The following is a 17525-nucleotide window of genomic DNA, read 5'->3' as shown; positions in this document are numbered from 1 at the left end:
TTAACAATCAGATGTAAAGTGTTGATTGATAACAGCTTTGGTTTACAATTCAGAATCCAGTATTGTGATATATAGCTGTGGTATACAAAGCTTTCTTTTCAATTGCAGCGTCACGTTCTTGCCAGAAATACATATTTTTTTCCTAAAAAATGTAATTGCCTGGATTTACATGAAAGCTTAAGGGGACCACAGTTCGCTGTTGACTATATTGTTTGCCATCTCCATTCACTCTTTCCAAGTATTGTAAATGATGCATTCGGTACAGATCTAGAAAAAAAATGTCTTCTGCTCTGCTGTCTTACTCCTTCTTGAATGCTGCCCCTGCTTTCTTGTTCTTTCTTCATTTAGATTTTTTAGGTATTGTTTCATATTCACTGCATGTAAGAGTTACAAAACCGTAGTCTTTTCAAAAGATCATTTGATACTGCGGGCACGGCTAAAGAAAATGTCATGGATACGTTCTTTTGCATTTTATTTAAACGCACAAAGTCAAACTATCAATTTGTTTTGGAAACGTAAGCAATGAGATTTCTCTTTGTATTCGAATCCCGTCTGCGCTGCACATTTAACGGTGTGAAATATAATTTTTATAGGAGTTTCAGCCACAACTCTTCTGACTTCAGTTATTTTTGATCCAATTTCTAGCACGTCTTCTGAAAGCTACGTGGTGTCCGTGGGGTACGTGACTACGTTTTTGTTATAATTGCCCCTTGCACTTTTTTCATCTTCCTGGATTGAATAGGCAAGACCTATGAGTAACGGGAGAAAGAAAACAAACATTTAATCCAGAAAAGGGGAAATTGAGAGAGAAAATACAGTTGTAAATCATTTCTTCCCTTAAATTTGCCTCTGTGGATTTCCTCCGCACAAATCACAAGTTGTGCCTCCTGATGCTGTTCAGTTGCAGAGGAGATGGCCGCGAGCGCGGTTTCAACGTTCTCTGTGCCTGTAGCTGTTATGCTTCACAACGCCACCCTCGGGAAAAGGGGGGGAAGAAACGGTTTTCCATCAGTTTCCACTCCTTTTTTTCTCTTGCTGAAGCAACCTCAGCAGTGCTTCTGAAGGTGGCTTGCTGGCCCCAGTGTGCCTCAGCAGAGGTGCTGTGTTCAGGATGCTCTGGCAGTCAAAGAGCCTCCAAGGCAATAGTAAGAGAAGCTAATCACAGTCTTGGGTAAAGATAGGATATGGAGATGTTGTGTGAAAGGAGGGAGGGCTTAGGTTTGATATTAAAGGGAAATGTTCATGTTCGTGGCAGCTGGTGAACTGAACAGACTGTTTTTGCTCTCAGCATGTCCAGGTGCCTTGACATGATGATTATTTGATGTCTCTAAGAGAGGTTGCAGTCTGTCCAGATGGACAAAAAAGTACTTGCATGTCCATGCAGTGGACCATAACTTAGTTTGAAATATGTTGTTCTATTGGTGGTAAGGTATCTTTGTGAGATACGCAAGTTTTGTCTTTAATACGGTATAGAGGTGATAAATTGAAATGGCCATAATTACAAAGAGCAAGTAAATCTCATTGAATCAACCATGTTAAAGCAACCTAACCATCTGCATTTTGGGTTCCTTTGCTTGGAACTTGATGATCTTCAAGATCCCTTCCAACTCAAACTGTTCTGTGGTTCTATGATCTTGATCTCCAGTGCCCTGTGTAGTTGTAGATCTGGAAAGGAACCTCCTTTGTGTTTACATGCTGCTCATCTGCAAGTAGAAGCTTGGATCCAATGGAATCGCACCTAAGGGCCTATCTGCTTCCAAGTAGGGTGCTGCAATTTCAGCTTTGATGTGCTTTATTTCTGATAGGAAAATAAATAAATAAGCAGAGCATTCATTTTTTAAGCTGATATGAAAGTCATGCGTAGCTCCTGATCTCAGAAGAGTCACGTGTAACCAAACCTACAAAGATTTGTAGGAGCCAGCTTCCCATAGATTTACCTAAGTGAGGACGAAAATGCCTTTGTGCAGCCTCGTTATAAACAATTAACAGCTCTGTGGAATTGGGTGTTGTTCTTAGCACAATTATCATGTTCTTCTCTGGTCCCTGAGGAGGACATGGATATTGTTTAGATACTTGGAAAAGTCACTACAACTCAGTAATGACAAGTCAAAATAGATTTAGTGACATGTCCAATCATAATTGCTGGAAATCTTTTCTTCCACTTGAAAATGTGTGTTCTTCCATTAGGAAAAATACTAGTAGTACATATTTCAGAAAGACATTTGGTTTCAGTTTCCTCTTCCTATCAAACTTGACTGCATTACCTCTTCTGTTATCCTGAGCGTTAAAATATTTCATTTCAAAGTAACTTTTTTTTTCTGCAGTTACTTCTGTGAGGAAGATCTTACTGGTTAGGAATTATTCTTGGATCCCAAAGCCTTTTGGAAAACTTATTTCCAAAAGATAGTTTTATTTTACAGTCCCCACATAAAAAGTTAGTCTCGGAACAATTTAGAACTGGGCTTGACTAACTCTTCTGTTTCTGTAGTTCAGAATGATTATGCATGTCCCTGATTCTTGACTTGCTTTATAATCCATTTTTTCAGTGGAGCTTAATCTGTACCTCAGTCCGGTAGTCACAACCCACCTGATTAGCAAGGTAGAAAGTACCAGATCATGAGAAGGTATGGAGGAGGTACTGACTCTTTGTTCGTTTTAAGAAAAAGGAGCTTTTGAGAATAATGTTTAGAAGACAAATGGAAGGGGAAGCAAATACAAAATAGGAGTTTGACTGGGAGGAAGAGACATATTGTCTGATTTTTGGGTGGTCCTGTGTGGAGCCAGGAGTTGGACTGAATGATCCTTGTGGGTCCTTTCCAACTCGGGATATTCTATGGTTCTAAGAGAGAAAAGCAAAAGAGGAGATGGAAGAGGAAAAAGAGAAATGGCTGCAGAAGACAGCTCAGAAAAATGACAGCTGTTGCTGTTGACTGTTAGCCAGGATGAAACGTGTAGACAGAAAAACAAAAGCAGGAAGGTGTAGTAACCTCTCTAAGCAGCTTCGAACAGAAAATAGATTATCCTGTATGCTCACAAAGGAACGTAGATAGCCTTCATTTCCTAATAGCAAGCAATTTAATAGAAGTGGCTGTAACTGGTGTGCTCAGACACAGTCACATTTCATCAGATGATCCTCCCTTCCCTGTATAGCAAGACACCTTAACTTGGAAACGCGGTCCCCCCCAGCCAGCCCTAACGGGCAGGATGTGCTGCAGTAATGTGCAAACACATGTCCTGTGCTTGCAGTGCTTCCTTCCCACATGGCCATAATGAAAGCTCTGTAGAGGAGTTTCTAATTTACTCTTACCCTGAAGGATAACATAAGCAATATGGGAATGTTGTTAAACATGGCATGTGTTGTTGCTGTGAGCTACTTTCTCCTTACGAGTTCTGTGGGTGAAAAGTGACTTGTTTCCTCAGAAGGCTTCTTACGCAGAGTACATCAATTGGTCACGGAGAAAATCATTAGAAGGCTTATGACAAGGCGCCCTAATAATAAAAAAACCCAAAACATAATTGCTGGCACTCAGCCTTGCAGCTCAGTGTGGGAACTTCTTCCCACATGATGGAGGGAGAGCAGTGTAAGCCCATGTACAGCACCTCTTTACATACACAAACATAAATAATTATAGTTAGTTCATGTCTTTTTGGAAGTGTAGTTAGTATCGTGCCTTGGCTGTATTCCACTCTTGATGTTTTCTTTATGAAAAAAGTAAATGTGTGTGTGGCCCTAAGTTAAATTTATGTTATAAATACACGCGATTAAAATTGACCCTATTGCTCATGTGCCAAAATTACCCCAGCAGGGGAATATGGAGAACCAAATTTATTGCTGTGGCTCCTCAATTCTTCTGCTGCTCCAGCTCCAGCCTCAACTCTCGCCAAAGCCAGGCTGAGAGCAGCGAGCGTTTCTGCTCTGTTATCAGGTACGCGGTGCCGGACGGGGACAGCTGGCAGAGTCATGGGCTCTTCTGGCTTTGGACCAGGGGCAAATTCCCCTCTGATGGGAAAATTCTCTGCCGGGCAGTTGTAACCAGATTATGCGCCCTTTAAACGCTTGCTCGCTGGGCAAAAACTGGTGCCGCCTTCCTGCAGCCTGAGATGCTGTCCTGTGACCTTCAGGGCAGTGGGAACGGCAGCAGAGATGAGCTGCGCTGAGTGTACAGCTCACCCGAAATCTCAGTTCTTCCAGGCTGAATAGTACCGTAAAAAGAAGCTTAAACATAATATGCTATTGAGATTTTTCCTGGCTCAGGGGAATCTGAAACACTAGGCACATGCAATATTTTTTACTGTGCTCATTTGCAGCTTGAATGGCTCTTTGGGGGTCAGCAGCAGAGCAGGGACTCTTTCACCCCTTGAGCAATGAAGCATTAAGTAAAAGTTATTTTTACCAATTAGTAGTGGCCTGTATGAAGCAAATCATTAGTCTTCAGTTATTAGCAGCCAGGTGTTCATGAAAAGTACCATGTGCAGCTAGCATTGTACATTACTGTTATTTGCAGTTGGAGTCAAGGCCAGTTGCTGAATTTGTGACATCTCCAGGCTGTCTCTGTGTGTTTCATTTTCTCCCCCCAGCCAAAAAGAAGCACGTTTGGAGTCATTGTGGAGGTTTCTTTTGTTGCTGCTGGTGTTGTGTGCCTCATGAGTGAATAAATAAGGGAACTGCAAACTCTCGATCAGTATTCTGAAGTCCTTAATATACACAATTCATAATGTAAAGATAAATATCATTATTGGTTACAATTTCATTTATAGGAGCAAAATTGCCGTGTCAGAGAAGTGAAAGTTGCAGTGCAAATTGCCCTTAATCAAACAAATTGTTTCTCTAGGGCAAGATTTTCACATACCCACTGGTCTGCATCATGAAGGAAATTTTAGGCAGCCAGCAGCATGATTTAAATTCTATTTAAGAACTTAAATAGCTCTTCTATACTGTGTTAAAAGTAAAAAGTGAGGAAGTTAAAGGGCGAAAATGGAATTGTATCTTTAGTGTTACTTCCACATTGAAATGCATGTTTAGCCTTGGTGTGTTTTGCAGGGGGATTCAGACCTTTAGCTCCATGACTATATAGAATAACTAATAAAAGAAGAACAGTAAGAACAACTAATCAAATTCTGATACACCAAGTACTTATTGTGCAGAACTGACTTGAAACATGTAACTAGAAGGGCTGCTAGAAATCCTTGTTCATGTTTCTTGGAGTTGTGACGAGGGGCTTGGAGTGCGGCTTTCTCTTTCAGTACTTCAGATGTCTTATGATTTTCATCAGTGGCGAAGAAATTTCGATGGACGCCCTCCTTGGGGATGGTTTAAGGCCGGCGGAGGCAGGATGGTGGCGGGCCAGGCCGCGGCCTGTCAGCAGCAGCTGGTGAGGGACATCTGGTGGTGCGATCCGGCAGTAATAGCCGCACGCTCACGGCTGGAAATGCAGTCGCACTGTAGTAATTAAGGCAAAAATGTCATTACGTTTCTAATGTGATTACTTTTCCGTGTCGATATTACTCTAGAAACACTGAAGCATGTTTACATTTCAGTTTGTGTATGGTTTTATCTTACTGGGAAAGTAGAAACTAAGGCCCTGTTCTTGAGCTGGCAGCTTGCAGACATAATGTGTCCAAAACCCTCACCTCAAAAGACACTTAACTTACAGCCAATTGTAGGTTTTAAAACATACTCGTGATATTGGAGAGCAGTTCTGTGGGTAGAGTGGGTATATGTAAACCCTGTGCCTTTGGGCTCGTAGTTCTGCCAGGGCTTTGCTGTGATCTCTGGGTAAAGCTCCTTCCCTTTGTTTCACTCTGTCAGTCGCTCGTCAGTCCATCCCTCAGTCCATCGTTTTGTCAAAGTGCTACAGTAATTTTCAGCTTCTGAATCCCATAGGGAAGGGATCGTAACAAGTAAAATGTTTACGTGTCTTTGCTTTCAAAGTTCTATATTAATTAAAGATACAGCAAACAATTTATTTGGGCAAGGTTACCTTGGACCCCTCTAGATCCTATATACATAGCCAATATTTTAGGTGCCATCATTTTGAAAGAGAAACTCTTCAGGATGGGTTTTCTGGTGTTCTGTGTAACTGTGCCAAGTACTTACTTAGCACTGTGCACGTAGTAACAAAACCAAGTCCTTTGAAATGCATTCAGGGCCTTACCCATGGGTTGAGTGCTGTGAGGTTTTACCACCACCCCACAAGGCTCTCACCTGCCAGGACAAAGCCAGACTTTGTTGATCTGTGAACATCTGTCAGCACAGAACATGTCTCAAAGCTTTCTGTGACTTCTGTCTTCTCCTGTCCAGACTTTCAAGTGAAGGGGGAAGGCAAGCAAGGGACTCTTCCTTCTTGTTAGCACACGCAGTAACAGTTGGAGTGATGGTCTGTCTGCATAACCAGGGAAATGGAGCCCAATTCAAGGCCAGTATCATCAGTAACGCTGAGCTGGAAGCAAGCCACTCTTTCATTATGTTCCTCCTGCTGTTCTTATACATCCAGCCATCAGCAGCATGCTCTGGCCACGTGTGCCGCCTTCTGGGAACCAGTGCTGTCTGGGGGGACAGGCATAGACTTTCCAGGGACGTCTTGGTCTTTGCAGGCAGAAGGAGAAGGGTTGTGTTTGTCCACTCTTGCTTATGAAGATCCTGCAACTGCTGTATGGTTTCCTCTTCAGTAAATGAAGTGGTGATGTTGATAAGTTACTAGATAAATATTGTGTCAGGAGTGCATTTTTACAATGATGTATTCCCCATGCAATTTCATAGAAAGAGAAAGGGGAAAAAGTAAAAGTGCCAGCTCTTTGCTTTCCTGTCAGCTCGGCTCTGGTGCTCTGAGAAGTCTTCCAGGAAGGATCTGTAGCAGCTGCAAGCTTCAACTGCATTCATAGTATGTTGTGCAGAAAACACTCAAAAACACGAAACTTTCACAGCCAGTTACAGACTCTTTACTGTGGTTATTCATATAAGAAACCTTCTTGTGTGCAAAGTACAATTATCTCAATATCAGAATTAAGTAGGGTGGGTTTTCTATTGAGGTTCAGTCCTTCTTTGTCTCCTTGCAATAGCATTTATGTTTTGTAAAACTCATTATTTTTTTCCCGTAAAGTAGCAGTCCTTTGTCACATTAAATTCTTTTATTCCCCCAGCGATTTCTGTCACCATCCTTTAAAAATTTCTCCACTCTTGGTTTTGTTAAAAGAGAGAAGCACTGGCATTTATATACGTTTTACTCTTTGTTTCTAAGATGTTCCAAGGCTGTGGTGACAGCTATGATGTTGGGGATAGCCGCAGCGTTGTTACAGACTTGCTGTTTTCCATTAATGAGACACTGGTGTTCATCCGCAGCCTTTCAGCGTCATACTTCATCTATAAAACTCATCTACAAGCAATCCATTATAAAAATATTGTTGTTTTTATATTTCAGGTGTAAAGATGGCTTGAAAGGATTTACATACTCTGCACTGAAGTAAGTAAGGAAAGTAGTTCTGGGAGTATGTAGCTTAAAGTGCATATTTCAAGGAATTGTGCGTGGTGAAAGCTGCCTTGTATGAAATGAGTTTTCCTAAAAGTTTTCCTAAGAAAAAACACACTGCTCTAAAAATTTCCAAATGGGGATATGCAGCATATTTTAAAGAAAGCATAATATGCTGGCAAGAGAGGAATCTTTTCATATTTTGGGCTATTATAGAAAGGAAATACAGGTGCATGCTTACATGTTTTTGAAGGAGCGCTATCTTCTCTTTTTCTAAAACTGGGATTCATGATTCCTACTATTCTCCTGGAAGCAAAGGGCTGCTATGCTTTTTCCTGGAGTTTATTTTCTGTATTTACAAAATGTTGAATGAATACAACAGTAGTTGTATGACCAGCACCCAAATGAAGCATGAACTTTTAGCATACTCCTTTGAGATACCGTGTGCCACTAAACCTTCTATCTGTCCTGGTAATACTGGCTCTCCTAGAATTTACTGTGCAATGGGACTTCTGGTGGTACTCACCCATTTGTGGAGTTATACAAAATTCTCCTTTCTTTGTGCCTTATGTCAAAAGCGTGAAGAGATGTTATTTTATCTCTCCCTTACATACTCTGCTACCTGTCTCCCACTAAGATAGCCCAGTGCATGCACAGTATCAGCTTACAGGTGAAGAGAAAAACTGAACTGAAGTCAAATAAAAATGAGCTGTGGTTGGTGGTGGAAAATACAGAGCTTGCAGCGATAGTTAAATAGTTAAATAATTAATTGTGTAATCCATAAATCGGGACATGAAACACTCCTATGACAACCTGCAAAAACAGTGTTCTCTGAAATTTGCTGAGAAATTCTGTCACAAACCAAATGACAAAGTTTTTATACCTTTGCCACCCTCAGCAAGACTACCTCATGACAGTGTAACTTCAAATACAGTGCAGAGTGTTAGGAAACAGTATGTCTTATCATCATGACCTCCTTTGCCCTTGATACACAATAATTCTACACGTAGGATGAACCCGTATATTGGCAGTATCAACTTCTGGGCAGAGAAAGAGGCCTGAAGATGATGCCAAGCAAAATGAAGCTGATGCTCTTGGTGAGAGCAAAAACATTTTGAAGATTAAAAAAAAAAAAAAAAAACACAGATATTTTATAAAAATACCATAGTAATTATCAATCTTTATGCAACCCCATTTTGCTGGAGACTTCCCCAGTAATGTTCATGTGCCTAGTTTTAAAAAGAATCCTGGCAGCAATGTTGGCCATTATCTGAAGTTTACCTAAAGTTTATGTCAGTGGATTGGTCTTTTCCAGGAGATACAAGTTTTGGCACCTGTTTAGGATGCATCTTCTTTTGCATACCTGTGGGTAACTTCAGGCTTGTTGTAAAGACTTTTAGAGTTCTGTATTAGAGACTTCAGAGCCTTTATATATTTTTGAGTTATTTATATTACTGTTGTTTTGTTCTCTTTTGTTTCTTTCTTTCAGGTTCATTGTAGGGAAAGAAGAAATCCCAACTCATTCATTTTCACCTGAAGCAGCATTTTCAAAAACAGATAGAAAGATAAAGCATTGTGAAAAAATATCACAACGAATGAACTTATTGGCTCTAACAAAAAAGCTCATGGACAAAGTGTGAGTCAAAAGAAAACAAAAGAAAAACAAAACAAAATGAGTCATTTTTACTTAGCTCCTTTTAATGTTTTGTTACACTGTATTTGACAATTTTACAATACTTTTGCTTTGCATTTAAGTGTTTTGCAATTCATTTTTACTGGATAATTAACAGTATCAAATTATGAACTCTAACAAAAATGAAATTTAAGACCTGTACGTCATATCAGGGATTCAAAACGACTTGCAGTGTGCAGTTTTCTAACAAGGGATTGTAAGTTCAGCCCATTCTAAATGGCAGAGTGGTATTTGTTTTTTTGCTGCAGGACTGGCTCATGGCATGGTTCCAGTAGTGCTGGTAGTGATATTAAGAAGGGAAAACCACACAGCAGCGCTCCTTATTTAGGTCACCTTAAGTTACCATAACATCATCTTTTTTGGGACCTACATCCCTGTATTGCATAAAGTAGTACTGCCTAAGAGCAGGACTCATAACACTGGGCCTGCCTCCTCTGTCAGGAAGTTCCCAAGCAAAAGTGAATCTACAACTGTTTTACTCGAGGTCAGACCTACGACATCTGAAGTTAGATAAGATCGGTTCCTTCCTGTCTACAGAATGCAATTTACTGTCCTTTACTATGAGCTTAAAGAAGTGACATCAGACAGCTTTTCAGGCTGGCACGTTCAAATGTTCTGCTTCTGCTGTGCTTGATTTGTCTGCTTCAGACACATTCGGTACCACGAGGAGACACTTGCTATAGGGACAGCGGCATTACAAATAGAGTGGGGATCTGATCATGTCACACCTGTGACTTCACTTCCACTGACTTCTTCAGGAGCCAGATCTTATTTATGGCCAGATCTTTCTCTACTCAAGCACAAGAAAGAAGTCTGCAAAGTGCAGTGTGTAGTGGCTTACCTTACTTGCTCGCATAATGAGCTAACATGAGCTGGCCAACATCAGGGGGGGACTTCCTATGATTTGTTGTGTCTTCAACTTGAAAAATATGAGGGAAATCAGCAGTGGCTTTTCAGGCAAGACTGTATTAGATAAAAAAAAATCTACAAAGAGAAAAAGCTGTGAGCTGTGCACAGATTCTTTTAGCTGAGTTGTTTATAACTATTTTGTCTTAAATACTCCATATTCAGTTTGTTAGTTCATAGCTCTTCCACTAGGATTAAATACTAGGATTGAGGGACTGTGTGTGAAGAAGAATATGTTTTCTTTAAGGTTTTGAAACTCCCTACTCAGATGTTCAGAAAACTTCCAATTTTGAGTCCTAATGCTCTCACAGCTTTCTCTTCCACATGGTTCTTTTCAAAATAATTGAGTCTAAATGCCTGTAACCTGATCACATTCTCATTACAATTTTTGCTACATAAACTGACCTCACAGATGATTTATAGCCATTAGACTTTATAGTACATGATTCAAAACTTCCAAGATATTTGGCACAGTATATAAATTGTGTAATTTATTTCGTATTAAAACTTGCATACTTGGCTATAGCAAAATATAATGTTCAGACCTGGTATGACATTACTTCTTTATAATTCTACATAATACAGGGCTAACAACTGCATAATCCATGAATCTCACCATCCCAAGCCAGTCTCTTTTATATGCTGAAGGTCAAATTTGCAGTCTGAAATAAGAGCCACACAAAAATCTGTGCAGGAGGAGAATTTACCCAGTAGTGAAATGCTTATAATTGAAGGAAGTCTCACTGGGTATCTCTGTGCACTTGTATGGTCTATATTGCCTTCCAATAGACCTTAAAATGCTATGAAAAATGTAAGGACACAGATACTCAGTCAAATATGCTTCCAGAACCATGGAGTGCAGACAGACCGGGAAGGGTAATCCAACTAGAGTTCTGTCCCATAGCTTCTCCTTGTTGAGAAGCAGAAAATTTGTTGCTTAATTTTGTATTTATAGGTATGGCATGGCAAGAAAAGAGATTGGATCAACATAAGTGTTCAGACACTTCTGGTGCACAACGAGAGCATTGTTTCTTTTTATTGTCCTTTTATGGCATCATAAAAGCTCACAGTGCCCTTCAGTAGGTAATGGGAAAAATTGTGGTGGGAAAATAACACTTTATGTATTTTTAGGCAAGTAAAATTTATGAAGTCTCCTGTTGATTACACTGAAAACAGCTAAAAGTTAATATGTGTTTCATTGTGCTTTTTGCAGGTGCAAACATGGCCCAAGGCATAGATGCTGTAAACACTATGAAGATAATTGCATTTCATATTGTATTAAAGTAAGTGCAGAAGACGTTAGATTGACAAACTCTGGCAAACACAGGGTAAAAGTCTTTGGTCAGAAAAAATGTATACTTCGGAAATAAGAAAGGAGCCTGTTACTCATTCTTTCTCCAATGAAAATGTGACAAGCCTGAAAACAGATTTTCTCAATTTAGGATAGGACAGGGGTTAAAGTTTTCTCATCTTTAGCTGAAGTGAATGAATAAAGTAAAATGTGTCAGGGGGAAATGGACTGGTGAGCCAGGAACTTGTTTAACTATGTGATGCACTTCGCGGCTGAGCCCACTTGTGACTCCACCCGAAATAAAGCACCTGGAATGTGCTGCTTCGGCAGGCAGAGCAGCAGCAGCGTGCATACAGTTGTGCGTGTCTGGCACACTGGGGCTGGCTTTGGGCTCACTCTCCCATTCGTTTATTTTAAGGGGTCAGGGTAATGAGAGATTGCTCCCAGTTGCTGTGCACAGGAAGAGCTAGCCGTGCCCAGTGGCATAATTTGTCCTCCTTTACAATGGGATCAGCGCATATTTTTTCAGAGGAGTGCTGTATAGAGGAGGCTGTTTTGGCTGGCGTTAGATCGGCACAGGTGGTACCACCTGCTATGCCTTTTTTCAGAGCTGTTTAGACTACAGAAGATCTTGATCTCTTAATAATTTACTAATTTTTATTTATGGAGCAGCAGAAATTGATTTGAGCATTTTCAGATGCTTTATTTTGAAAGACAATTTTTAAGAATTTTTTATGCAGTTTATGTTATCTCAGAAGAGGTGTGGTTATGTTTACCATCAGAAGAGATCTAGCACATTAAGTATTTGTATGTAGTGTATCATTCTGTGTTGTTCACACTGCAGTATATTAGCATACCACTGTGTAACATATATATAAGTTGCACTGAACTTGGCGGGATCTGAGACAGTGCTTAAGTGTTCTGCCGAATTAGGATTAGAAAAGATAGTAGAGCCTTCACAAACAGTTTAGCGTAGTTTTGTCACCTTTCTGTTGTAGGTATTATATATTTAACAAAAACTTGAATAAAATAATAATTTTGTTTTGGCCTTGGAACTAGGAGGAGGAATCACCCACCACCTTATTTACCGTTACTCTGTTCAGAATTTGCCTGTCTTGAAAGCTGTTGCATTTTATCTCTTGTAATGGCACACAAGGTATTAGCAAAAATTTTGCATGGCTTCAGTATAGAAAGGTCTTGTTCAGGGACTAACTGAAGACAGCAATCAAAAGGCAGTTACAGGGTATATGAGACTAGAGTGGATTATTTCCATACAATTCTTTGCTTAATAATTTATTCTATAAAACAGTAAGTTATATTACATTTCTTATTGGTGGCACCCACATACAACCGTCAAGATAAGTCAGCATTATACGCACAAATGTAAAAATAGTGCCCAACTTCCTAGGATCTTTTGGTTCCTGGTTGCATGGTAATAGATCTACAGAGTGCTACAGGTTTGGCAGTTGGATAGGTTTGTGAAACTTTGCTGCATCAAATTAGGTTTTTCTTCTCAACCTCTCACCACTGTCTCAGTCCATTTGCTATCTCATTCATGGGTTGTGCCTTTTCTTTAGGGTGTTGATTTTTTCAAGCTCAGCACCATGTGGGTATGCATCTATCAGTACCCTCATAACCCTATATTATTTTAGAAGCACTGCTAGAATAAACATAGGGATTTCTCTTTGTGTACTAGTAATAGAATTGATACCTCTTCTCCGTGGAAAACTGTCTTAATCTTCTAGAAGATTGTTTTTGCTTGTGACTTCGTAAATAAGAAGAAAGGTGATTCTGCTATTACGGAATACAATGAGTTTGAAGTGCCTTTGAAATAGAAGGGTGACAAAGGAATAGAAGTTAATAGTGTTGAATCATTCTAGTGGAGGGACCAAATCTCATTTCAGGTTGAGAGTTCCTCAAATTACAGCAGACTGGGCCCACACTACACCCCTTACTGTTTTTTGGGGGTGGGGAAAGGGAGACATGTTAATGATGAGAAGAACAGGAAAAATTTTAAAGGGGGTATTCAGAACTGTCTGTCCACTTCAGTTGTTTATTCAGCATCATTTTGTTCACATTTCATATACCCGGGGGGATGAGGGGAGAAGCTATAATGAAAACCCAGCGTTCAGCTCCCATTGGAGCAGAAATAAATCTTGACCTGACTAAAAATGAAGAAAAAAAATAGTTTCAAAGGCTATTATCTCTGTAGAGAAATCAATTATGCATTTGAACTATACTTCATACTTGTATCAGTCTTGTATAATATTATAGTATAAATCATTCTTGACTGCAATAATATAACTGGGGAAATACCAATGAAGTCAGATCTTTGAATTTCCTGCATTTCTCTGACTGGTTTTTATTAAAATGTGAGGGAAAAGTGTTATTTTTATGTATTTGGGTTTTTAAAGGTCCAAGATTCTGAAAGCGTGTTCAGTTCTCTCAAGGGCTCTACTTGCAGTCAGCCAGTAATAACTGTCTGGAGGCACAATTTAATCATGGTGTTGTAGTTCTAGTTCTGTAACAGGGGTTTCTAATCTGATACTGATCAGATGAGCTGTTTATTGCCAAAATTTTCCCTCTGTACTATATATTCCCTTACCGTTGAGCATCTTGTCTTCCCAATATCATATCTGTGCTTAATTGCCATTGCATGCGCTTTCTCTGCTGCTTCATACTTCAGTGCACATTAGTAGTGGACATAATACATGATAGCTTTTATGTAGCGTCTAATAATGACGTTAACACCTGATTTCATCAGCTTCCCTTCTGATTCTGAATACGTGCAATGCAAAATACCTTGGTTTTGTAAATGCTTGAGGTGAGCCTGACAGGCTAACGGAGGCAGTTGAACTGTATTTTTCTTTTGTGATTCCTATTGATTACAATGAGGAAAACTTAGCCAGGAGCAGTTGCTTTTTTTCTGTCAGTGCTGCAGATGATAACAGGTGGCTCACACAAGGTACCCGATGAGGAATATGACCAAAATGAATATGAGATTATTTTCTAATGATTGTAGCTGGATATTCTGTCTCTTGATTGAACATGGCCTACTGTATACCCAGTATAAAGATTTTTTTTTTTCTGTACGTGAACAGAGTTATTTTAGATAACTTAACTAATTCCTAGTACATTGCAACAGGTTGACTCGGTTTTGGTATGTTCCTGGACTCCGTTTATGTGCACATGTGTATATCTGGATGTGAGTTATAGCCAATATCTTGACTGTATTATTAACTTTCTAAGAAATATATTTCTCAAAAGAATTATTCCATGAGTTTAGCAGATATGTAGTTTTACTGTGCTGCTACATCTGGCTGATCTGAGACCCAATTTTAAATTTCAGTGGAGAAATAGCTTGTAGCAGGGTTTACTTATCTCACTTAAGTTTATTATGGTTTCCTACATACACTTTACAGTTTCCTACCTCCTTTATTATTTGAGGTCTTTTTATGGAAGATAAAAGTAACAATATCATGCATTGATTACATGATCTAAAATGTAATACTTTTTGTGACTTTGAAAAGCACCTATAAATATGTGATATGTATTCGCCTGGTTGATTTAATGAGCTAAATGGAAAGACTTTGTGCACTACTTACTGCTGCTTGCTGTGCATCAAAACTAAGCCTTAATCCTGCAGTTCAGCACTTCTAAGTTTGCAACTCATAAAAATAAAATGGCGGGTATATATTTGACTCTTTGCCAGCTGGAACTGAAGTGTGTCCTAATGTGGTGTTCCTCATCCCATCTGAATGGTCTTTCCTACAGCCAGGAAAAAAAATCAAATGTACCTTATTGTTGTTTGTTCTCATTGGGCTTTGATCATAACTGGTATTTTTAGGACTTTCTTTTTATATAATGGTACCTGGTACTGTGATCATCTCTTTTATTTTTTAATTTTTTTTTCAAGACGAGGGCTGTGTACTTCATGCTAGATTACGTCTTCATTTGAGGTGCGGATTTATGTTCATCTTAACTTTGACATTTTAACTACACAAAATTCACAGTGCACTTAGAACTCTGCCTACCCATACATACCTTTCAGTCAGCATTTTCATTACATGATCACAAAACACTGGGTCAGTAGCTGTTCAGTAAATACAATTTACGTACCTTTAAAAGTAGTAGAAGAAGAAATGGAAAATTTTCATGCATAGCTATTGGATCATAGCTGTTTCACTCAGAGGGTGGTGAGGTACTGGAACCCAGCGGAGCTGTGGATACCCCATCCCTGGAGGTGTTCAAGGCCAGGCTGGATGGGGCTTTGAGCAACCTGGGCTGGTGGGAGGTGTCCCTGCAGGCGGGTGGAACCAGATGGTCTTTAAGGTCCCTTCTGAGCCAAGCCGTTCTATTATTCTATGATATGATCACCAAATGACACAAAATTGTTTCTTCCACTTGATTCCTGTAAACACTTATTGAGTGTTGTCAGGGAGAGTAATTGTTTCAAGAAGTTTATTACTGGATGTTTAACCAGAATAGTTTTATGAGCTTTATGATGCATTAGAAAGTTCTACAGGAGGCAAAAATGTTTGGAGTTTCTGAGTTGGAAAGGTTGCTCAACTGAGGCCACTGTCTCTACAATTATCTGAGTGTCCCTGAGTACGCTCTGAAAAATGGGCTGGAGAAATCATGAGCATTGGGTCCTGCCTTATTTGCCAACGACGAGTGCACGGCAGTCGGATAGCTTTCAGATGAGGTATCTTCCGTCCAAACAATGGATAGATTTTATTCAGAATTCTCTAAGAAGTTCAGCCACAGGGTAAGAATGATGATAGGAAGCTTTGGAGGAAGTTACACGAAACCGGGGAAGAGGATTTGGAAAGAAACAGTCAATGTAGTTTTGTGATGAGATATAAAATAGCAGATTCATATCTGAGGTGGAAGAGGAAGAAAAAATCATCTGAACCCACATCATCTTTTTTCAGTATTTCTGGACAAAATCTCCCCTTCGGGTCTGTACTTTATATTGCTGCACACTTCCCGAAGCCTCCAGTTTGGTTGAGGGAAAGTACGTGAGCATGTGCCAAGCCATCAGGGTCGATTTCTAATTCTCCCACTTTCTGAAATTTATTTTGTGTGGAATTTTACTGCTTTAGTGCTTTCTCCAGACATTTGAGTGTAAAAGTGCTCTTTTTTTTCCCACTACATTACTTTCCTCTGTGTACCCGTTTGTGGTTAAAAGCTGGTCAGTAAGCTGGAAGACACCAGGATTCTTTCAAAGGACAGAATTTTGGAGCAGAAGACAAATAGGGTTTGTCCTTTGAGGCTTATGAGATATTCATACAAACTAAAGGAGAGTCAATTGTTTATGATTTTATTGCTTTTGCTGTTTTACTGGAGAATCAGGACAGGAAAAAAAAGTTTGAAGATGGAAATGCATTTTCTGTAGTATATGCAGAATGGGTTTTAAACTGCTCGCTGTCAATAAGTACTTCTGTAGACATTTTTTATTTATCTTCCTCTTAATTTGTGGTTTCTTCCTGTTCTCTCTAGGGCTTCATTAGGATGTTTAGCATTGGTTACCTGATCCAGTGTTGCCTTCGGATCCCATCCACCTTCCGGCATCTATTTACAGAGCCATCCCGGCTACTTTCACTCTTCTACAACAAGGAAAATTTCCAGCTTGGAGCTTTCCTGGGATCTTTTGTCAGTATATACAAAGTAAGCTTATAACATACAGAGTGTCGAATGCCACTTTTTTTATTTTGCTTTTCAGAACATCAGGATGAGGTAAAAAGTCTAGCCACTTCATGTTACTGACACTGGTTTCTACAGAATGGCACTGACAAATTCTGTAGCGTTGTGATAATCAAACCATAAACAGCAAACAGATCTTCCATTCCTTCTATTTCTTCTGTCATTTCTCGATAAACCAGATACATTTTGAAGCATGACATCAGTATCAGGAGATAGGCATACTTCAGAGAAAGTGAATTCAGATTTCAAAGGGACTTTCTTTTACACAGAAACATTTTCATGCAGACACAAGTGATGACTGCAGTAACAGCATTATTGCCAAAGAGATGCCATTTGCAGATTTTTTGGCTCAAATGTCTCCGGAATCCTTACTTGACGCTAAATAGCAGGAGCTTGCAGAACATACATCATGTGCAACTGAGACATAGCACTTACCACTTGGAAATCGACCCTTCTGCACCAT

The 17525-nt window shown here is 39.6% G+C and overlaps 1 protein-coding gene across 1 annotated transcript in view; it reads left to right on the top strand.

The window, feature by feature from the left end:
* TMEM135 (transmembrane protein 135) overlaps positions 1–17525 on the top strand; it is a 180757-nt gene that overhangs the window by 152476 nt on the left and 10756 nt on the right. Inside the window, exons 7-10 of the mRNA XM_080598275.1 lie at positions 7419–7460; positions 8956–9102; positions 11279–11348; positions 16859–17026. Of these exons, the coding sequence (XP_080454401.1) occupies positions 7419–7460; positions 8956–9102; positions 11279–11348; positions 16859–17026 (427 nt within the window). The remainder of the gene's footprint in view (positions 1–7418; positions 7461–8955; positions 9103–11278; positions 11349–16858; positions 17027–17525) is intronic.

This window comes from Anser brachyrhynchus (genome assembly GCF_964034855.1).
Source record: "Anser brachyrhynchus genome assembly, chromosome: 1".
NCBI classification, from domain to species: domain Eukaryota; kingdom Metazoa; phylum Chordata; class Aves; order Anseriformes; family Anatidae; genus Anser; species Anser brachyrhynchus.
Note: the sequence above shows the minus strand (reverse complement) of the source record. Positions and strands in the feature narration are given on the sequence as shown.